General features: G+C 38.9%; 1 protein-coding gene across 2 annotated transcripts in view; it reads right to left on the reverse strand.

Annotated features, from left to right (window-relative positions):
- The window catches only part of LOC124385196 (glutamate receptor ionotropic, NMDA 2D), a 76,737-nt gene that overhangs the window by 8,831 nt on the left and 43,598 nt on the right, over positions 1-24,308 (reverse strand). For both annotated transcript variants that reach the window (XM_046848361.1, XM_046848360.1), the window contains exons 8-13: positions 23,348-23,516; positions 17,160-17,313; positions 16,666-16,791; positions 15,966-16,195; positions 10,611-10,771; positions 3,042-3,229 (exon numbers count right to left, since the gene is read on the reverse strand). In XM_046848361.1, coding sequence (XP_046704317.1) covers positions 3,042-3,229; positions 10,611-10,771; positions 15,966-16,195; positions 16,666-16,791; positions 17,160-17,313; positions 23,348-23,516 — 1,028 coding nt within the window. The remainder of the gene's footprint in view (positions 1-3,041; positions 3,230-10,610; positions 10,772-15,965; positions 16,196-16,665; positions 16,792-17,159; positions 17,314-23,347; positions 23,517-24,308) is intronic.

A 24,308-nucleotide genomic window follows, 5' to 3' on the forward strand; every position in this document is an offset into this window, starting at 1 on the left:
TAGAGGTTTACATGTCTGCCATTGCAGCCTGTCATTCCCCCTTACTGAGTAAGAACTCGTTGGTGACATGTTTTCTCCACGGCACCCGGAGGCTGAGGTCTCTGGCATGACCTAGAGTGCCTGCATGGAACTTGGTCATTGGACAAAAAAAATAAAATTAAACAGCAGAACTATAGAATCACTTGCCACATGCCACACTTGTTTGGAATTCATTAACAAAACGAGATGAGCTACAAAAGTGTTAAACCAAGATAAACGTCTACCAAAGAAATGGAAGGGCGAAAATTAGGAGAAAATGTGCATCTGCTAACGATCAGGAGGTAGTGTTATGGCTTGGGCTTTTATGCCTGTTTCTGGAACAGATTTACTGATGATGGAACTCATGATAGCAGCTAAATGAATTTGAAGAGTCCAGAAACTGTCTGTCTGACAATATATAGAAAAATTCAGCCAACCCCTAACCATAAACCTAACCATAACCCTAACCCATTCATTATGTAGAATAAAAAGGAGCCAAAACACCAAGACCACCACACAACATAGGAATTTATCAGGGGGAAAAGTGAAAGACATTAGATCTTGCCAGGTCAATCACCAGACCTTAAACCAAAGTAAGCTACATTTCACTGACTGAAGGAGAAAGCTGCCAAATAAAGAACGATTGGAAGAATCTACAGGATAAGCATGCAAATATATCATAATTGAGAATGGAGTAGCAGTGTGTTAATGTCTGTAAGTCAACAGTTATTGCAGGGATAGAACAGAAAAGCCTTTCATTTGTCACATATACATTACAGCACAGTGAAATTCTTTCTACGCATATCCCAGCTTTTTCAGAAACTGGGGTCAGAGCACAGGGTCAGCCATGAGATGGGACCCCTGGAGCACAGAGAGTTAAGGGTCCTGCTCAAGGACCCAAGAGCGGCAGCTTTTCGATACCGGAGCTTAAACCCCCAACCTTCCGATCAGTAACCCAGAGCCTTAACCACTGAGCTACCACTCCCCAGATATGCAACCAAATAAATATTATGTGTAATTAGCTTTATTAATTAATATTTGATTAATTAAAAGTGTGTGGCCTGGCATCAAAGGTGTTATGTTGTTTAACAAAACTAGATGTAACTATTTGGAAATAAAAGCTAAAATTTAGATCTGTCAAAAAATGTTTTCAATGTACAGCCAAAACAAAAGAATTTACTTTATTTAAATACCATTTTTGGGGGCTGTACAGAGGACAGTTTTTTTTACACTTTAAGCAGATAAGATTACCTTGTTTTCACAAAATGCAAATCAACAATCACAAGCAAACTGTATTCAGTACTCTAGATCTCCAGAGGAAATCTGCCGGTCATTTTAGTGCGCCTTGGCATGACACAAGTTGTTTGGCAGCATAGGCAAAGGCTGGCAAGAGAGACAGGCATGGTTAAGTGGGCATATTTTTACAGACACACTTTAACACACTTTAACCTGGGCCAACAGCCAGACATGGCACCATCTGTGTGACCTACAGCCCCAATCCCACTCTTACCCACCATCAGCCTAAAACCTGCCACAAACGTGAGTCAGACTAAGAGAATTTTGCCAAAAATATGCATCAGTTTGTTACTAAATAAATAATACACAAATAAAATAATTAAACAATTGTTGTTTTATTTTGCCAATAGGAATAGGCGATAATAAAAGGATTTAATGAAAACACCACGCTTCTATTTTATAATGTGTAAAATTGGCAACATGCCATCAAGTGGCTTTAGAGAAAATGTATTTCTAAAACATAATACATAATTCAAGCGGTTCTGCATGTAAATTGGAACATTCCAATATGGTGGTTAAAAAAATAATAGAATTTACCACGTACCCAATAAAACAATATGTGAATAACATTTAGCCAAAAAGTAAAAAAAAATTATATATATATATATATATATATATATATATATATATATATATATATATATATATATATATATATATATATATACCACTAATATATATATACACCGGAATGCATGTTTAAAGAACAGCACAACAAATTGCAAAACTGCATATGAGTTCCAATACTGATGACTGTCAGCCTTCCGCAATGAAACTCTAACAGGAGGTAACGAGTGAGACATTATTGTCAGAGCGGTAGAAGGAAGGAGTGAAAGATTAGAGGCACATGGAGAGAAGAGAGGGATTACAGTCAGCAGGTTATAGAGGGTAGACAGAATAAAAAAGAAATGCATAGGAGCACCACCTGTGAAATGCTCTTAAAATGCAGCGATAAAACCCCCCGAAAACTAATCAGCCTACAAAGCAAGTCATTAGTGTCAATAACCGCTAAACCTATCATGCTTTTTAGTGTTTCAAAAGAGAAGTGGGTGTAGATTTACAGAAAATGAAAGCACAAAACACACAGACACACACACACCCATATGGCAAGAAAAATACAAACGGCACAATTCGCATTGCATATGGAATTACCATGCCAGGGTTAGCTGTTTAATTGTGACATTAGCTGAGGAGACCTGGCATCAGTTAGATGCTCTCACAGCAGGGGATTTGGCAAACACACACATACACACACACACACACACACACACACACACACACACACACACACACACACACACACACACGTGTACACTGAATACCAATGACAATTAGCACCAGTAATAAAATAAACCACCAATCTATGCATTGGTGAGCATGAGAATAAGCATTATTGCATGGACAAGTGTGTGTGTGTGTGTGTGTGTGTGTGTGTGTGTGTGTGTGTGTGTGTTTGTGAGAGAGTGAATAGATGCACTAAACTAATCCTCTAGAGTGCAAATGAGTACACTATCGGTATCATGCTGACAAAATTGAGTCAGAGCACCTCCTCAATTAAAAAAAAATGTTCAAGGCTGTACTGGACAGTGGGGTGCTGTTGTAATGTTCATGTTTTTTTTTATGTTTGTATTTGTTGGGTTATACAGTTTTATAAGCTGCTTGTTTTACCCTTTTTTTTGTTTTTTTTTCCATCATAAAACTGTGCAGCCACAATGTTAGGCTCTTACCGTCGCCCACCAGCTGCAGCAGTGCCAGGTCTAGCGGTCGTTTCCAGCGGGAGTTCTTAATGAGAGCAATGCCATAGCCCGTGGTGGCAAACACTTTTCCAGAGCCTATAGTCATCACTTTACAGCCCTCGTCCTTACGAGCCATGTAGTTTAGCACTGCAGCATCATAGATAAATGCATCCAGCTTACTGCAGAGGGGGGGTGTAGAAAGAAAAACTGTGAGAATGTCTGCTTCTCAGATCTTTTAGCAAATACTTAAAAGTGTAAAGACATGACTGACATTGGACTGATGTGTTATGATTAACAGTTTACAACACCAAACTATGCTAAAATTCCACAAGTGTAGATCCTTAGGAACTTTAAACACATAAAGGAGCAGTGATATGCAAATATATAGAGAAAAAAAAATACTGATATACCCTTAGGGTACCATTATCATTTTCAAAAGATAAACTGTAATTTTAAACCAAACCAATTTCACTGTTACGCACCCCAGCACTCCACAAACATTTGGCTGTTGCATTTAGGTGGAAAACACATGGCTCACACACACACACACCATTAAACAAGGCGCAGCAAGTAAGCTTAATAACAACATTTTTTAGCAATTTTATCACTGACCATATTCACTTGTCAATCGGATTATTAATGGCAATGCTCTCAGAATACTTTTAGCCAAATTCTTGAGCATTGAATCATACAAAGACATCCACTTCATGCACGTAAGTGGTTTCGAAGGTTCTTTAATTATTTAGCACTGGCCACCTTCGGAAACCTTCAGTGTGATTAATGGAGTATATTTCATAATGTGCTTGGTTGTGGTTTCTCTCTCTCTCTCTCTCTCTCTCTCTCTCTCTCTCTCTCTCTCTCTCTCTTCTCTCTCTCTCTTTTGTATTTTTGATAATTAATGTTTATTTTGTTCATTATAATTCAAAGAGTTAAAGTCAAATGCTAAAAATATTTTATTTGCAGTTTATTAGAATTTATTTTAAAATACACTATATGGACAAAACAACTATCGTCTCTAGGTTACGTATGTAACCCTAGTTCCTTGAGGGTATCAGACGCTGCTTCGGAATGCTGTGGGAATGCTCTAAATAATGAGTCTAATCAGTCAAAATTGAAGGAAGGTTGTCACCGGCGGAGTGATGTCATGACCAGGGAGTATACAGCACACCTGGAGAGAAGTCAGCTTCAGCTTCTGTAACCGTGAAGGAAGCGCCGGAGGTGCCGGAGGTGTGGCTAGTCATGCAGCATCATATGTAACCTAGAGACGTTCCCTGTCAGGAACTCGAGCTGCGTCGGAATGCTTTGGGAACGAGAATCCAATAACACCACACGACCAGTCCCTGACTAGTGTGAATGAGCACAACTGAGTCGAAAGACAGAGGTGCCAGGAATGGCACAGTGGTAAAGGTTGTAAAACCTGGCAAATGTGAGTGGGGTGGACCACCCCGCAGAGCCGTAGAGGTCTTGGGACACTCCAGAGGACCAAGCCTTAGAGGCTGCCACACTCTGGGTCGAGTGAGCTCTGACCCTGAATGGAGCGGGGAGACCAGAGGACCCATAAGAAGACACAATAGCATTGATAATCCACCTGCTGAGTGTCTGCTTATGAGCAGGAAGGCATCTCCTGGGAGGGCCATAGCAGATGAACAGTTCTGACTTTCACCAGGGACTCGTACGGTGGACACAGGACAAGTCGTGGGAGGACTGCGGGCACCTTGTGGACGTATTTCGCTCTAGGGTGCAGGAAGGCACTGGTCATATCGGAGTAAACTTCAGGAAAGAGGGGACCACAGAGAGGGCCAGCAAATCACCTACTCTCCATAGAGAGGAGATGGCCAGCAAGAAAGCGTTCTTGATGGATAAGTGCCTCCACAAAGTCTTGGCTAAAGACGCAGTTGTCTGAGCGGACCACACGTGATGGCCCCCGCTTTGTGCACAGGCGGATCGGTCACTTGCATTTTAGACATTTACCACTTACCTGAAGGGTACAAACACACACAGAGCCCTTCATTAACAAAAAGAAGCTGAAGCTTTTCTTCAGGTGCGCTTTATACTCCCTGGTAATGTCGTCACCCCACAGGTGACAGCCTTTGACTGATTAGACTCATTATTCAGAGCATGGACAACGCAGTCACGTTCCCAAAGCGTTCCGATGCAGCTTGAGTTCTTGAAAGGGAAATGTAAATTTGAATGTTATGGCCAGGTGTCCACAAGCTTTTGTCTATAAAGTGTATGTTTCAAATCAATAAATAGCTCCTGCCTTATTTCATCATGATATCTAAAACAAAGGTCAAGTTATTAGATCACTTTTAGGTGGGTGACTGTGTGTATGGCATTTCATCTGTTTCATTCTGTATCTAAGAGTTTCCTTCGGGGGTTTCTGGTTTCCTCTGCTGTAAGTGTCCTCTATAGCACTTTTAGCAATGGACATTTTCACAAAGTAGTTTTAAAGAAAAAAATATATTAAGAATATAAATTTTTCATTCCTAAATTTGTCCTATATGATTATTAATATTGAGTGAGCCAGGGGTGACAGTAAGACTATAAGGAAAAAAACCTTGAGAGGAAACACAGTCAAAAAGGAATACCTCATCATCTTAATCACACCGATTGTCATTTTATAACGTTTTCATTTTTATTGTTAATGGTTATCACCTGTTTACTGAACAATTATCAATATAGTGTACTAGCATCCCAACCACCTGGATATGGTGGTTAAAGGTGAATGAATGTATGTATTTAGATTATTAGTTCTGTTCTAACTTTTTATCCTGCACGTTGACATGGTGTGTCACCCCGGACTCACATGCAAAGCTTTAGTCTGATACCCAAGTAGATTATGAGCTAGACCTGATGTGTTGCAATTTTGTCCAAAAATCAATATCAGTATTTAACATTAAAAAAAAAAACAGTATAGCAGGGTCTGAATGAGTGCATGTATTGATCATTGGAGGTTTTAGTTTCAGCAGCTGTTTAGTTTCAACAGCAAGCACCCTCGAAAACTCAATCACGGGTAGTTCATTGTGACTGGCTGTGTTTGTAAAGCACTTTAAGAAGTCTCAGATACAAGACTACCATAATTTCATAGTCTGCATTCAATACGTACAGTGGCTCAATGCAACAAAAAACACTGAGAGGACCAGGGGTGTAAAGTATTTGAGTAAATGTACTTTGTTATGGTACTTAAGTCATTTTTTGGCTACTTTTTAGTTTTACTAAGTATCAAAGATATAATCAACTTTTACTATTTACTCATCTATATTTATGATTTACTATAAGTACCACTATATTTTATTTGGCAGTGACCATTATCAATTACATTTTGCACCTCTGTTTAAGATTGCATTAACACTTCCCTAAACATATCTGCTGCATGCGAGCATGTTTTTAGACCTTATATTCAGTGCAAAACAGGTTTGAATAAATTCCAAAAACTTTGAGTTCCAGCTTTTGTTGCCCTTCTCTGAGACTCAAAGGTGCATCAAATCACACAGCTATATTTGGTTTTACTTTATTTACTGATTGGCTATTAAATACTAATGGTTATTTTACTCTGACATGATACTGTAATTTTATTTATTGAATATTGAATACCTTTTTGAAAGTTTTATTACTAGGTCCTTTTTCACGATTTCGATCGTTTGATCTTTGTTTCATGCAGGCATGCTAAAGAGGCAATTGTGTTGATCTTGGGTTAATGCAGTGTCGAGGTGTACAATTTGATTTGTATTTTAGGAAATAAAACCTCACAAATCTGTTTTTGGCTTTTCACTAACATGTGTCTTGGGGTTAAGGACTAGTGCATCTTTGAGCCTATGTTCAATATGAGTAAAATACTCAAGTACTGTTTAAATCAGATCTAAGTCAAGTTGTATTGTAATTTGTGACTTTTAACTTGTAATGGAGTATGTTTTGCATTATGGTATCTATACTTTTACTTAAGAATGATTTTCAGGTACTTCAATCAAAAATCAAAAAGGGCACATTAAACTTAACACTCTACACCTTTTTCTTTTAAATGCTACACTTTAGTGGTAGAATTGTTAATCAAAAAGTGTTGTTGATAACAACATACATATTTCACAAATCATTCTGGGTTAAATGTTGACGTACATGAATTCTAAAGGTTAACTGAGCCTCTTTAATCATGCAAATAAGTGCATTCAGTTCATTTAGTCAAATTACTGGGTGGGGATATCATCACATTTAGACATCATATGCTAAAGCCTCATAGTGTAACCAATTACAACTGAGAGGTATATCATTATATCAATCACACTTCATATTTCAAATATGAATGTTGTGCTTCTGTGCACTTTTTATATTAATGCTAAGAACACACTCTCAAAGATATTGATATCCAATTAAATAAAATCAAAAAGAGAATCTGAAAAGCAATATAGATTTAACAAAAAAATATTGAATAAGGTGCATTTAGGTGCACATCATCTGTACAGCTTTTTTCTCTTTGATATTTTCTTTGATTTCTCTTTGATTATACCTGACTCTAATTACTAAATTAGTTTTGCATATGTGGATGTAACATGCTAATTCCCTTTCAGGAACTCTGCGTCAACAACGCTTTGGGAATGTTTTCGCTGGTCCATGCTCTTCTGCAACACGCCATTAACGGTTTCTTCCCCCTGTAGAGGGAGTGATGTGCTCCACATCTCCTCCTCCAAAGAGGTACTTTACAGTTCCCAAGAATGATGGTCGGTTGCGTCCCATTCTGGATCTGTGTCAGCGGAACCGCTCACTGTTGAGTCTCAGGTTTAAGATGCTCACCCTCAAGCAGGTCGTGTCTCAAATCAGATCCAAGGAATGGTTTGTAATGATAGATCTGAAAGATGCTTATTTCTACATATCCATCCTTCCTTCGCACAGGACGTTCCTGAGGTTTGCTTTCAGGGTGCTGAAGCTTACGAATATCGGGTCCATCCATTCGGCCTTGCACTCTTACCCCGCACCTTGACAAAATGTATGAATGGGCCTCTGGCCCCACTGAGACTCTGGGGCATCGCATTCTGAACTATATGACAATTGGTTGATATTAGCTCAATCAGAGCTTTAGGAGGTCCGGCATCAAGATGTCGTTTTTACCCACATGAAGGATTTGGGGTTAAGACTAAACAGCAAGAAGAGTGTGCTTTTTCCAGTACAGACAATCACTTATCTAGGCGTAGTGTGGGATTTGATCGTTATGCGGGCACAACTGAGTCCTGCTCAGAACGAGTCTATCCTGACAACTGTCAAGAGAGAGAGAGAGAGAAGGCCAGTCAGATCAAAGACTGCTGGGTCTGATGGCAGCTGTGTCCAACATGGTTCCACTTGGCCTCCTGCATATGAGACCCCTCCAGTGGTGGCTCAGGGACAAAGGGTTCTCCTGGGAAAGGCAACCCACTCCGCACTGTCTAGGTCATGCGGCAATCCATATGGTCCCTAAATATGTGCAGAGAACACGGATTTCTGTCTTCTGTCGTGTAATGCTAAAGACGGATGCCTCCCTCATGGGTGGGGGCAATCATGAGTGGACGCTCTGCCCAAGGTCTGTGAAGCGGGCTCGATCTTGCCTGGCACATCAGCTGTCTAGAGATGCTAATTGTGCTTCTGGCTCTGAAACACTTGCTCACAGACCTGAGAGGCCACCATGTGTTGATTCATACAGACAACACATTAGTTGTCTATTACACCAACCATCAGGGGGGTCTGCGATCTCACCCCTGTACAGGCTCCTGTTCAGATCCTCCTTTGGGCCCATGGGAAGCTGCTCTCTCTGCTCTCTCTGAAGCATATATCCCAGGGTACCTAAACCAGGGAGCAGACACCCTCTCAAGGCAAGGGCAGAGGCCCGGTGAATGGAGGCTCCACCCAGACATGCCTTTCCCCCTGTCGTGCTGTTCCCAGGAGTTCTGGAGTGATTTAGACGGGATGTAGTGCATCTCCTCCTGGTGGCCCCGAAGTGGCCAGGCAGATGATGGACCTGGTAGCCCTTCTCGAGCAACCACCTTGGGAGATTCCTTCCAGGAGGGACTCAGACTGTTGTTCAACCCCACCCGAAGTTATGGAGGCTGTGGCTCTTATTCACTGGTCTCTCTGCCGTGGTAGTGGAGACCATTGTCTAATCCAGAGCTTCTTTGATGAGAAGGTTGTATGCCGAGAAATGGCACCTGTTGACGGTGTGGTGCGAGCACCACCAATTGGATCCAGTTAACTGCCTGGTCGGTTCAGTACTGGAGTTCCCGCAGGCACAGTTTGCCACAAAATTGCCTTTCTCTACCTCAAACTGGGGTATGTTCCTAAGGGGCCCTCGGTTACTCGGTACTGTGAAAAAAGTTGAGCAGTCATTCATCTGCAAGAGTCCCTATAAAAAGGAACTCCTGTAAACCCTCAGCAGGTGGATTGTGGATGCTATCTCATCCTCTGGTCTCCCTGCACCTTTCTGGGTCAGAGCTCACTCCACTTGAAGTGTGGGGGCCTCTAAAGCCTGGTCCTCTGGAGCATCACTCTAAGACATTTGCCACACTGCAGGCTGGTCCACCCCACTGACCTTTGCCAGATTTTATAGCCTTTACCTTAGGGCCACTCATGGATCCTCTGTCCTTCGGCCTAGCTGTGCCTATCCACACTAGGCAGGGACTTGTTAAGTCTGGCATTACTGTACTCTCATTCACAAAGCGTTGTTGACGCAGCTCAAGTTCCTAAGAGGCAACGTCTCTAGGTTACATGTGTAACCTTGGTTTCCCCGAGCTGCATCTCCAGGCCACACTTCTTGCATCCGTGCAGCGCTTTTCTTCCATGTCAGAAGCTACAGTCGTTTACACCGCATGTGCTTCTAAAGCTTGCTGGTTGTGATATCACCCTGCCGGTGATGTCATGCCTTTCCATTGCACAGATTACACACGTGATTCAGAGCGTGCACACTCAGAAGTGTTCCCAAATCGTTGTTGATACAGCATCTCTTTCCCTCAGGGTACCAGGGTTACATACGTAACCTAGAGACGTTCTTTCACAGGTTTATTAAATAAGAAACGCTCCACGAAACATTTTCAGAATGTAAACATTGACTGCTAGTAAAAGTGTTTCTCTTTCACTATTGTGTTAGAGCGTCTCGAAGTAAGCTGAGCCAAGTGAAAAGTCACATGAGCTTTTCCCCATTGGTGGGCATTTACCAATTTAGGCCATAAATCCAAACAATAATGAGAATGAGCGAAAGTGAATTTGCATTGTGTGTGCGTGCGTGCGTGCGTGCGTGCGTGCGTGCGTGCGTGCGTGCGTGTGTGCATGCTTGTGAGTGAGAGAGAGAGAGAGAGAGAGAGAGAGAGAGAGAGAGAGCGAGAAAGACACATAAAAAAATTACAGATCGTATAGTAAGAGAGGATTTGCTTGCAAGAAAGAAAAAGTGCAAGCACATCAAAAAAAATGGATATCCTTTAAACTGCAGAGCACTCGGGGTCGAGGGGTGAAATGAACTCGGCTGGTTGGCTGAGAAAAAAAGAGATGAAATGAGAAAAAAAAAAGAAAATATATGACAAGAGTCAGCAAGACATATGCAGCACAAACCCTGTCTTCAGATTGGTGATGGCTTCTTCCACTCCTTTCTGGTTGTATTTGATCATGTAGTGATGCATGTCCGGGTAATTACTGCGGATGTTTTTCTCTGTGCTGCCGTTCGGGACTGTTCCAAACTTCAAGGGTGGGTATTGTTCAGTAGGGTGCTGAAACTGATGGACGGATAATAGAAGGATTGATTAGAATTATGAGCAGTGATTTATGGTATATATTATATTGTATATACATTTGGGAGGACTGGATATATGTATCAACAAAATAGTAAAGGAGAGCACTATAAAGAGGCAAAAATAAAGAGGTTCTTGAGGGTAATAAGGTAACTGATCACAGAGCTTTCACTTTCAGACAGGTCATTCACCAGTTCATATTCAATACATCTTCCTTAGAATAAACAAGTGTAGCAATAGTCCTAGAGTTTACTTGGCATATCAAAGAAGGTCTTATTTTTTACTGGAGAATTTAATAATAGAAAACTCATATTTATCTTCTTCCCAATAAAAATATTATTCTGAATTCAAATATTATTCTGAATTCTATTATTCTGAGTCAAAGTCAGAACTGATAACATGGGACCCAGACTACTTATTATTTAAACATCTGAAATTGCTGACACCTTATAGTGGTTAAGGGTCATTCAAAATTGTCATTCTTGAACATTCTGTATACAACCTTCTCTCTTCTCCCTGAAAGCCTGCTGTGACTGGCTAAGGCCTCAGAGTTCTCATCTAAAAATCCATTCATGATGATGGCTGAATTAAATGGCCCTCTTGTTCAGACATTTTATCCCCTAAATCATTATACGAGTCTATGTTCTGCAGAATTAGTTCCAAGAACTGCTCATATTTGCTCATACTGCTGCTTTTATCCCTAATTTTGGAATGTACCCAGAATCTGATGCAGTAGTATTTATCTATTTGTCCTTCATCTACTGTGTAGCACAGTGAGGGGTAGAGGGGTTTAAAAATAACACAATTCTTCATGCTGCAGAGGGTAAAAAGGATAAGACCCTTTTTTACACTGTGATTATCTACTCTATTTTGTATATAAATAAATTGTATAACTGAAAATGCTGTAGATTTTCAATGTCATAAAGGTTGCAAAAAGAAAAAGAGAAAAACCAACGGAATGTTAAAGAGTAAAGCTCAGAGGGGTTTGCAATGGCATGGCACAGGCTTTAGAGCTGTTGACTTAATTCATAAAAATGAAAACTAATGGTGACTAATCGACAGAAGCACAGCGTTGCATCATTAGGGAGTTTCATGATGGCAGGTAATATTATTATACAATGTAAAAAAAATGTTAGATGCAAATATGTAATAGTTTAATATTTTACCATGTTATATGACTGAAATACCCAAACAGGGTAAAAAAAAGTATTAGAAAGTATATACATTCAATTAAATATACATCAGTACTACCCAATGCATTTTAATCTGGCTAAGTTATTATTTATCTTATATTATTTAGCACTTTTATTTCATACTTCCGAATGTACTTCCAAGAGCACACCAAATATACTATTTTTTATATAATTTCCATCTATGACATTCAGCAGATGCCCTTATCCAGGGCTAATAATTCTAAGAATTTTATCCCCTAAATAATTTCTTATTTACATACAGTAACTGAGCAGATGAGGGTTAGGGGCCTTGAATATTATATAATTCTATTGTATTCTATAATAATAATAATAATAATAATAATAATAATAATAATATATACAGTATTAGGGATGCACCGAATATTCGGCCACCGAAAATTTCCGGCCGAAAATGGCCCAAAAGTGCATTTTCAGTTTTCGGCCGAAAGACTTTGATCACCGAAAAAACACGGCCGAAACAGTTTGTTGTGATGACAGAAATGAAACGGAAAACGTGTCCTGCACGTGCTTGTCTAAAACAACTGCGGTGTGGACGTATTTCAGTATATCTGAGAAAGACCCACGGATAGCGATTTACAAAACATGTAATGCCGAAATTTCAAGATGAGGTGCGTCTGCAAAGACTTTCTCCACGTCGGGTTTAATTTATCACCTGGAATCCAAACATTATGATCGCTATGCTGAATGTGAGACTAACGCGGCACAGAAAAGCAAAACCCCTCCGAGCATGCGCACTCCGTCTGTAGAGGACGTTTTTGAAAAGGCAGGAAGTTTCCCAGTGATAGTGTTGTATTGTATCTTTAAGCAGTTGCACTTGTTCTGAATGCATTTTGTTTTTATGAAAGAACATATTTAATTTTACAACCTTTCAGCAGATCAGAGGGCCTGTACATTATTATTTAATGTACACATGAGTGCATTTAAGTTACACATTTAAGTTTGAATTTTAATTTATTTTATCCTGTGCATTGTTGCAATGTGCTATAAATAAATATTTTCATAATTTGTAATTGATTTATTCTTCGAAACAAAAATTGAAATGCCTTGATTTTAGTAAGGTTAGTACACAGTCATAGCCATAAATGCAATGGTAATAATAATTGGCATAATTTCTTTCGGTGTTTCGGTTGCGTTCCTCTTTTTCGGTTTACGGTTTTGGCCAAGAATTTTAATTTCGGTGCATCCCTATACAGTATATATATATATATATATATATATATATATATATATATATATATATATATATATATATATAATAAATACATACATATTATTTTGCCTGTATTACACCAATGTTTAACTCCACATTAGCACATTAATTACCTACTATGCCCCATTGCTGTTATAAATAACCTTCACTCTTCTGGGAACATGTTCCACTACATTTTGGAGTGTGCTTGTGGAGATTTGTGCTCATTCAGCCACAAGATGTTAGTAAAGGCAGGTACTGATGTAATGAGGTGAGGAGGCCTGGGGTGCAGTCAGCATTCCAACACATCCCAATGGTGTTCAATAGGGTTAAGGTCAGATCTCTAGAGAAGGCCAATCAAGATCTTCCATTTAAACCAATGTAAAGCATATTTTTATGAATCTGGCTTTGTACACAGAGGTATTCTCATGCTGGAACCAGTTTGGGTCTCCTAGTTCAGGTGAATTGAAAATGTAATGCTGCCACATACAATTAGTTATAGATAGGTGTAACAGTTTGTGGAAGAAGCAAAGTAGGCTGGAAAAGTCAGGTGTCCCAATACTTTTCTCCCTAGAGTGTGCATGTGACTACAGAGAAACAGGTTTACACACACAAGTGGTTTCAAAGCATTGATTAATCGAGCAAAGTGCTGCAAGTGGCACAATTACTGCTTTAGTAAATGTTGACAATAAATGAATGTTTAGAGCAGTTTCTCAGACTGTTAACAAAAAAGAGGCAAACTGATACTTGTCTTAATCAAGAAAGACCAACCAGTCGATAGAGGCTCCTCTGTTTTAAAATAAACTCTTAAGAAACCAATTGTTTTACTACTACTACTACTATTCTTCTTCTTCTTCTTCTTATTATTATTATTATTATTATTATTATTATTATTATTATTATTATTATTATTTTATTTACATTTTTGTTTGTTTCCAAAACAAAGAATTTTAATAAAAGAAAATAATTCTCTCCTCTTCCTTTTGTCTCTTTTCTTAAATGACTGCCTGAATATTTTCTTTTCATTTGCTCATTATGGCACTGTCTGCATACATTAGAGCATGTTTTATGTAAAAATTATTTATATAAAAAGGTACATTTATGTATGTTCCATTAATGACGTAAATAAATAATAATGTAAATTAAGAAACTGGCAGGAGCCTGAATCCATACATGAGTTTTGCTCAGATTATCACTCAATTTTATGTCATATAAAAGATTTACAAATGAACATTCATTCAACGTAAATCATGGTTTGTGACTTTGACATGTAGGAGTCTGGTTTAAACAACATTATTTTTTGGGAGCGTTATAATGCATCCAGAAACATCCTATAATTGTATAGGATGTTTCTGGATGCAGTAGTATCCAAATTTCTCTTCATTTGAAATAGGAGACCGAAAACCTGTTCCAGCATGAGAATGTCACTGTTCACAAAGTCAGCTCTCTGAAGATATAATTTACATGTTTTGGAGTGGAAGATCTTGAGTGGCCTGCTACAGAGCTTTGACCTCAATCATACTGAACAGCTTTGGGGTAAATCGAAACTTTGAAAGCACCCAAGGCCTCCTCACCATACATCAGTACCTGATTTTACTAACACCTTTGTGGATGAATAAGCACAAATCTCCAAAAGCAAACTAGAAATATCAAGTGGAACTTCTTCTCAGAAGAGTGGAGGTTATTATAACAGCAAATGGGGACCAAACGTTCAAAAAGCAAATGCATCTTATGGTCCGGTGTCCACAAACTTTTGTCCATATTGTGTAGATAGTGGTAATGCATATGAATTGACTGGTGTAATACAGACAGGTAATTAAAAGCATTCAGAAACAAAGCAAGGAACAGACTCATTGAAATGACAGCTAAAAATAAATCATTCTTAACAAAAGATTTTGAAGTGGCCATTCTTAGGAAAATAAGCAGTGCTTACAAGAAACCAAATCAATGCGATTTTGCTATTGTTTTTTTCTCCGAGTAGAAGTAAAGTGGGTTGAGTGTGCCAATCATAAAAACAGCTGTGACTTCCATCAGTGTTGTTAGTTGCAAATATTATTTGCAGATAGGTTTGTGATAAGGTGCTTTCAGAGTGGCCTTCTCACCGAACTGGGATCCGGCTACAAAAAAAAAAAATCGGGTCAAAAAGAAATGCTAGCTCACTAGTAGAAGACTAGGACCATAAAGCCACATATAAAATTTTAGTCTGTAACATTTTTCAAAAACAATTCAAATAATTTTAAATGTCTTACTAGTAAACATATAACTTGTGTCCTTTTTGCTTTACTGAGAACCGAAAGTATTACCCGCAAAAGTAGAAACAATAGATACAGCACTGCTAACTACTTAAATTATAACTATAACATACCTTAGACAATGTTTTTTCTTTAGACACCTATAATACCTTAACCTCAAACCATCTCACTTGACTTTGCTATTCAATGCCATCACGCAGTGGCAAAAAAAAAAAAAACATTTAAATCGCTTTATTCATAACTATATCTTGATTTGATAAAGATAAAAATGAGCCCTTCAGTCGATGTCTAGATCTACGCAATCCTAAAGGTATTATCAATCTTCCATTCTGACTGAGTACACTCTTTTTCTTCCTGCTTAACTCTCTAAAGGCAAGAAGCAAATCGATTTTACACTCTACATCAATGTGCTGCTGCTGCCCTAAATAATGAAAACAGCATGAACTCAAACATGCACACACATACTTTCCATTAAAAGGCCTTTAATTTTCCACACATACAAGAACATGTGTACTCAAGCGTACCTTCCTGTCACTGAGGCCAGACACAGTGTCAATGTATTCCTCTTGGATCATGAAGGCCGCCAGGTTGGCTGTATAGCTGGCAAGAAAGATTACAGCGAAGAAAGCCCACACGAGCACCATTATCTTACTGGTGGTACCTTTGGGGTTCTCCACAGGCACAGAGTTATTGAAGACCAAAGCCCATAGAAGCCATATAGACTTCCCTATGGTGAACTTAGAACCTCCTGCTTCTAAAAGTCAGAGAGAGAGAGAGAGAGAGTTTAATTGGGTTTTTCAGAATTTTTTTTTTTCCTGTCCATCCTTCATTTAACTGCAATTAACTGGACACAGGGCACTAGAATAGATGATGTAACAAGAGCTGCACATTTCCAAAAGAGAAATACGTGAGTGAGTAGAGGAGATGTAGGATGCATACAGAGCTTCTGTACTCCTCTATTATACATGAGGGCTGAGAACGAGTGAAAACTTAGCAGCGGCTCCTGCACAGCAATCAAACATGGATCTAAAAAGCGATAAGGGCAGGCCAGTTTACTTATTAGTCTTTCTCAGAATTCTTGCTGCTGCACAGAACAAGTGTGTTCATTCATCTCTACGGACAGCATGCTAGTCATGTAAAATATGGCCATTATTAAAAAGCAATAGAGATGTCTAGCAAGCTGGAAAACAACATGGCTGCCAGCAAGCCTGTGGTTTGACTCACTCTTGCCGTTCTGCAGACTGCGGTTATATCCAACTGGACTGAAGAATTCAAAGATAAAAACAGTCACTGCTACGACGGTCAGGCACATAACAAACATCATCACCCAAACTGCAGGACTGTATGGCTCTGAAAGGAAGAAAGAGTACAATTAATTAAAGAAAAAGACAGACAGAAAAAAGAGAAATAGATCCAAACAACACTGTATCTCCTTAACACAATTGCATTTGTATTGATTATTGGGTTACAAAGAGCATCTTATAATGTAAAAGCAGATGCAGCTCCATTTATAACAAAACAAATTATAGCTGTTTGCTAAGGGAATGTTTATGTTCTGCATTCCTCTGAAGTAAAATAAATAGTTTGTTCAGATTGGGAACATTAAGTCTGATCGATTTGTACAATATGCACCATCCGTGCGCTCATTCATCACATGTTAAAAATGGTTTAAGCCTGCAGTGATAAAACTGTTTTTCATCATGAAACATGGTACTCACCGAGGAAGGCGGAGGGTGACACTGTACCATTACTACGGGAGACCATGACGCTTATTCCTGTCTCTACAAAGGGCACTGAGAAGTCAATGACCTCTGACCTCTCCTCGTTGATGGTGAGGGAGCCGATAGCCATATCTGCACGCTTATCCACCACCTACAGCACAGGAGGAATAACTGAGCACCTACAAGGCAGCACAGGGTGGCAGCTGTCACTCAACTTGTGCAGCCTCAGGATTTAGATTCTAATATGATTTAGAACTGTCCACACACCCTAAGACAAACAAGAGAATTGTGAAAAGAATATACATTATTTATGTGTGAATTCACACAACCATCCCACCAGTTGCAAGGAATCCAGCTATGCTTATGAATCCATTCATTTCCAGCTAAGAGCACAAACAGACTTATGTCTGATTTTATGTTGTGTTGCAGATGGAGACATGATTCAAGGTAAATGAGTAGTAGTTCAATCTCTGGTGGAAACTCAAGGACATTGCAAGAAGCTGCCCTTGGTGATAACCCTAGAATAAACCCTAGAACAAAGTTTTTAAATTAAAGGACAAGGCCTTCTAAAGCTCACAGATGGCTCTCCTTATTCAACCGAAAGGTCCAGGACAGCTGGAAGTGTTGCCGGAAAAGATGTTTCTGCATGGAAAGGCCATTAAAAAAGTTTAACAAACAGTGCCCTAGGTGGGGGAGGAATGGCCAAGCACATGTTCTGTTAAGCAAGAATGGGGAAATATAGACATTTACTTTTACTGTGGATATGGTTAAACCAAGAAAGGCCCACTTTGACAAACCCGTTAAACCAGTAGGAATGCCCTCCCGCAGTGATGTGGTGTCCATCTTTATGGCTGAATATACTCTGGCTATAATAATATATTAACCTACATGTATGATGAAAATATTGAAAGCCAACACACTTCTTCGATACTTAATGGAAATCTTAGACAGTGTGTAGATCTTAGACAAAAGGGAAACCAAAGAGTATTATAATGTAACAAATATAACTGAATTACATTCCTGAGGCTCTAAGAAAAGACAATGAAATTGCTTTGAAGAAGACAAGATCGGTCTGATAGGATTCAATGTGACTTCCATCCTTTGTTTTGGGAAGTACTACATGAATTTTATTGTGGGTATTATGCAATCCAGTCTCCTTTTTTCCTGGCAACACAGTTAGAGCAGCACATGAACCAGAGGGTGATATCTAGGGATCTAAATCATTAGACACCCAAATTCAGCATTGGACCACAATGATCAGTACGGACAGAGGACGGGGTCAAATAATTACACATCGAACGCTTGCACTTACGAGGATTCTCAAACAAGGGAGGAAAGAAAAATCATTATTTGCTCACTCCCAAACAAGGGAATACGCAAATTACAGAATAGTTAGAGACAAATTACCACTTAACAGACCCTTAAAATATTTCTGGTGCTGCAGTCCCAAACATCCCCTTTACTGCTAAAGTCCTTCCCATCATTTCTTCACACTTTCATTTTTACCTCTGCATTTTCTCTGCTTCTCTGGGTATTCTTTAAAACAATGGACACCCAGTTCCATGCCTGTAGAAAGTAACAGTGAACCTGGTAGCTTTTAGATGTTTAGTGGTAACAAATACCCTACCCAACATTAGGCAAACCAAAATAGATGATGATGCTAGGGACTTCCTACATACCTTCCTACATACCTACACACCTATGATGTATCATCATAGCCTACTTCCTAATAGGGTAAGCCCATGTAGTCTATTTTTTCTCTCACTGCAAAGGATACCAACGAATATGACAAATTAAACAGGATGGTCCTTGGAAGGGTCATTGTGGCTCCAACTGCTGCTGAATATAAACAGGATTGCTCACTAGACAGCAGATGCATTTCAAAGGTCTTAACAAATGAGCAGGTCACTACAGACCAGTTCTTTTGGACCCTCCCCATAAAGCAACAAATGTCTGTTGATTTTAAGGATCCTACTTAAATATATGAATGAAACCTCTAAGGCCATGCTGAGTGTGTTCAGACCATTGAGAGACAAAGCCATTAAAGCCCTTGCACAAAGAAACCCACCCTGGCACCAGAGGAAATCTTAATATCCTTGACCAATTATGTTGGGTGGTTTAGTCTTCCCCACTGAAGGCAAGTTTGACACTTTTTACACAGTTTAATGGGTGATGTATAAGAGGCATTACTACTAAGGTTACTATGTTAGCTATTTCCCTTTGTGGTGTGTGATAATAATTTATTCATCATTAGAAAGCACTTAATGCAGGACACTTTGCAATAGGAGGGGAAAAACTATATACGGAATACCAAGCATATATGAATTCACGCATACGTGCAATGCAGAGTAAAAAAGTATTAATTGGCATGTTTTAGCAGGTGGGTGTAATCATGTGAAACTCCACACAGGAACAGGAAATGCTACCTGATAATTGTGACATCACAAAAGGATGTTACAGACAATATGAAATGAAAACCATAATTCAACCCTTTTTTTGTTTTGTAAAAGAGGACGGGGAGGTATAAAAACAATGGCATCATTGGTTAATGTGTTTTCCCCTTTGCCCAACTGTGCATGATGACAGTCAAACATTTTCATGTGAAATTATTTCTTTTCACTTTATCACCCAAACAGATCCTAATCCCTATTCTCATAACTGTTCGCCTTTCCTATCAGATCCAGTGTACTTATATGCTAATATATAGCGTTACAAATAATTCTATAATAAACCAGGATGATTCATTCTGCTGAAAAGGGTGCAATATATCAAGGAACATGCACTAACAATGACAAAGTTTTTATTTATTTTTTTTCCATGGGGAAAAAAGGATGGCAGTTTTATAAGAAGAAGGGGATCCTACCTCTGAAATCAAGCCCTAAGTGTGAAGGATAGACTACTGTACATCCATAGTGTGAAATACTATGAAATACTCTCAGGGCTTATTTATACTTCTGCTTTGAAGCACAAGCTTGCAGTGCTGAGGCAAACTCACATGCTGACCTGAGAACAAGATAACTATTATGTGTGACTACAGTCCGGTGTGGCAATCAGGAAAATGCTTTTTTGGTAAGCAGTGAAGTAAGTTCAGGTATATTGTGACATTTCTTATTTGAGTTTTATCAAATGTCTTTATAAAATCTTATATTACATCGTATATGTAATGTAATGTAATGTAATCACCCAACGCATCAGGGGCACGCGACTACCCACTATTGAGCACCTTCACTACAGCAGATGTCTGCGCAGAGCTCACAATATCATCAAGGACTCACATCCCAGTCACAAACTGTCTAACCTTTCATCAAGAAGGAGATACAGGAACATACGCACCAGAACCAGCAGGTTCAGGGACAGCTTTAATCCATCCACCATCACCCTACTGAACTCTACACTACATTGTTAGATCACTGTTTAAACACTAAAATAATATCTTAATATTACAGCTTGCTTTTTATAAATATACAAAGTTTGGGCAAACGTGTCCTATTAGTTTCTTTAATAAATGTCGTCTATGATTAAACTCTTGAATTAGACAGCTATAAAGGTTCAGTATGTACAAATAGATAAGTTTTCCTCCTGCCATTTATTCACAGAAAACTGAGGCTCCATACCAACTAAATGTTATTATAATTACCAAATTAATCAGCCTGTATTATCATACAATTTTTTTTAATTTCTCTTCTACTCTTCCCTCAGTAAGGTATAACACAAAGCATTTATATTGTCACATAGATGTCCATTTGTGCATTGGTGCAAAAACTTGATATGCTCATATGTACACAAATACAAAAGTAGAAAATCAGTCTTTAGACCCAAAGTGAGAATTTCCAGATCAATGAAGCATACACACGCATACAAGTGCATACAATCTTTAACTCAGCGCAAAGTGGAGCTGATACGCTGATGACTATCTAAAAAAAAAACAAAAAAGTTTGAAAACTGAGGCAGCAAGAGTAATAATAGTGCAATAGTGTGACTGTTATAAAGATCAAGAGGGAAATTAGGGAAAATTAGGAAAAAAAAAATAAACAGCAGTAAAATTTGGCTGGAAAAACAAAGGTGTGAGAAGAATGTGAGAAAAGGGAGACAGGAAATACAATTTAAATGAATAGATAAAGTGATAGAGGAAAAGGAAAATAAGGCTCTGATTCCTTAGCAACCATCTTGAGCAGGCCTCCCTTGGGGGTGTAAGCACCGCAGCAGGGTTTCTCTCTCAAAACAACAGCCGTCTACATCTTCCTCACATGCACGCAACAAGTGTAGGCATAGCCAAGATAGAGTCCTAAAATTGTTTGGTTAAAAAAAATAAAAATGAGGAGTGTGTGCGCGAATGTGTGTGTTAGCCATCGTTCACACTTCGGCGCTGTGTGTTAAAAGGGGGACACAGTGTTTCAGTGGCAGTTTCCAAGTGACAGGTTGAGAATCCACGCATTAAACACTTCACAGCTCCTTATGTTACACACAACAAGTCGGAGTATCACCCACCCACACCCGCAAACACACATTCACAAATGTACATATCAACTTGAACAGACAGTGTCATGCTTTCACTCTCGGGGACTCACAACTTTTACATAAGCTTCACACTGACTGTCAAAAGAAACCAGAGAGAGACCAAATACTGGGCTTTTTACAGTATATTCACACCTGTATATTATATTATATATATATATATATATATATATATAGAGAGAGAGAGAGAGAGAGAGAGAGAGAGAGAGAGAGAGAGAGACTGCTTTTGGTCACAGTTATATTTAAATAAAAAATGTGTTGTTCATTAATGAATAAATTGTATTTGCTGGAAACTTGCTAGATTATCGTAATAAAACACTTCCGAGCGTGCTGATATGAGAAAATTTTCAGCATAGAGCTGCTCATATTGGGCTGCATCAGAGCACAAGCGTTTAATTCCTTATCAAATGATTGGTCTATACAACTTACACTGACAGGGTTAAATTAAGAATAGTTTGTATACTTTTAAACAGGCGAGTCTGCTTAGCTGATGATAATGTAATTTCATTAAATACACTATATAGACAACATTTTGTGGACACCTGACCCTAAGGTTCGTATGTGCTTTTTTGAATATTTTATTCCACAAATGGTCCCTATTCAATGTTATATTAACCTTCACTTTTCTGGGAAAATGTTTTTATTCAGTCACCAGGGTGTTAGTGATGTCAGGAATTGTAGGGTGAGGAGGCCTAGGGTACAGTCAGCATTCCAATTTAAAAGGTGTTCAGGTCACTCAACATCTTCCAACCCAAGCTATATCTCCATGGAGCTGGCTTTGCATATGCTGGAACAGGTCTAGGTCTCTATATAAAATCTAAATATAATCCTACTGCATCCAAATAATTGTGTGCCACCAATTGTGATAACTGGTTGGGGAAGAACCACATGTGGCTGTAAAGTCATGTGTTCAAATATGTTTGTCTATACAGTGTATTTCACAGAACAGATCACAAGAGTTCAAAACATTGCATACACTTACCTGGATGATTACATACACTTACCTGGATGATCACCAACTGTTATTATGACATGTAAGAATTGTTAAATAGTCCCTTTTTTGTCCTGAGCAACCTCCTGACATTCTTCTTCAGGAACTGAATTTATTGGATTTTATTTTAGCATCTGTTCTAATTGAGGCTTTATAATTTTGAGACCCATATTTTTTTACACTTAGGACAGCTGAGGGACTCATGAATAATACAAACGGTGAAAACATTGATCATTGATCCTCCTAGAAGGCAACACAACACATTAAGAAGTGATAGGGGGTGGGGAGGGGCAATTTATTTTGTACATGCTGATCAATGTAAATAATTTTTTTTCTATTGCCCTTCAGAATCAAAATATTTTAATATTTCCCAAAAGACAAACAATATTATTTTAAAATAACAATTTACACAGATCATTTTGTTCAAAACTTTACACCCCACTGGCTCTTAAGGTATCATCTGTGTACTGACAGTGTATCTGACAGTGATTGTGCAGTAAATGTAGTTATTTTAGATTTGCTACTCCAGTATAAGCCATCACTACACTGGTGCATATTGTTATTATGTCTCTCATTAGGCATTCCTTCATCAGCTGAGTGAAAAACAACATCAGTCAGGGTGAACGTAACAAAGACAGTCTGAAGGGAACAGGTACCGAAGGGCCATCTGGCACCTTACCTCCCCCACCATGCCGTTCCACACGCCGTCAATCTTCTTCCCGTGCTTTCCATTGGTGACCAGATAGAGGTCATAAGTGAAGCCAACAATCTTGGCCAGACGCTTTAGGATGTCGATGCAGAAGCCCTTGCAACACTGTTTCACAGGAGCCACCCCTTCCTGATGAGCCCTGTAACCACAAAAGAAAGAAAAAACAAAAAAAGAACAGAAGGAGAGAGATGAAATGTGAGAAATGTAAGGGGGAGAGTAGGATGTATTATTTAACTGTACTGCAGGAGCCCACAAATGTATCAGTAATAATTATTTCTGTGCTGAGGACCATGAAGCGGAAAGAGAAAAATGAAGGATGAAACAAGTGAAAGAAAGAGGATGTGAGATGATGAGAAAGAGAGAGCTTAAAGTTTATGTCTGATGGAGGAATAGGTGAGTAGAAGGTAAGAATAATGAGATGAATACGCATTAAGAAGTGAGTAGCAGAAAGCATGCATAAGCAAGCATGGTTCACTCACCCGCAAGGACACACACACACACACATACACGTACACACACCCCAGGTCAGTGTCTCTGCAATAAGGCAGTATCCACATGAGACACATTAATACCTTGAGCACTCAAGCAGATTGACAGGCTACATGATGAGCGAGGGAGTGTAGAGACGGCCATAAGGCAAACATACAAAAAACAGGCAGAGAACAAGAACGACAAATCGATGGAAAAACGGTATCGTTGAACGTAGCCTCTGGACCTATGTGGCTTCTCCTGGGCCTTACCTATTAAAGACATGGAGTAACAGATAGAATGGAAGAAAAAAAACTGAAAAAAGTGACAAATGGTGCAAATTTGGACTCTAATGCTGGAGAAGTAGCAGCTCTAAAGAAGAAAAAGTGCCTAGTTAAGCCGTTCTCCTTTTTTTTTTACTTGTCCCCGTAGGAACGCTTGCTGGTGTAACGTACAAGCTGTT

Source organism: Silurus meridionalis, chromosome 4 (genome assembly GCF_014805685.1).
Source record: "Silurus meridionalis isolate SWU-2019-XX chromosome 4, ASM1480568v1, whole genome shotgun sequence".
Lineage (NCBI taxonomy): Eukaryota > Metazoa > Chordata > Actinopteri > Siluriformes > Siluridae > Silurus > Silurus meridionalis.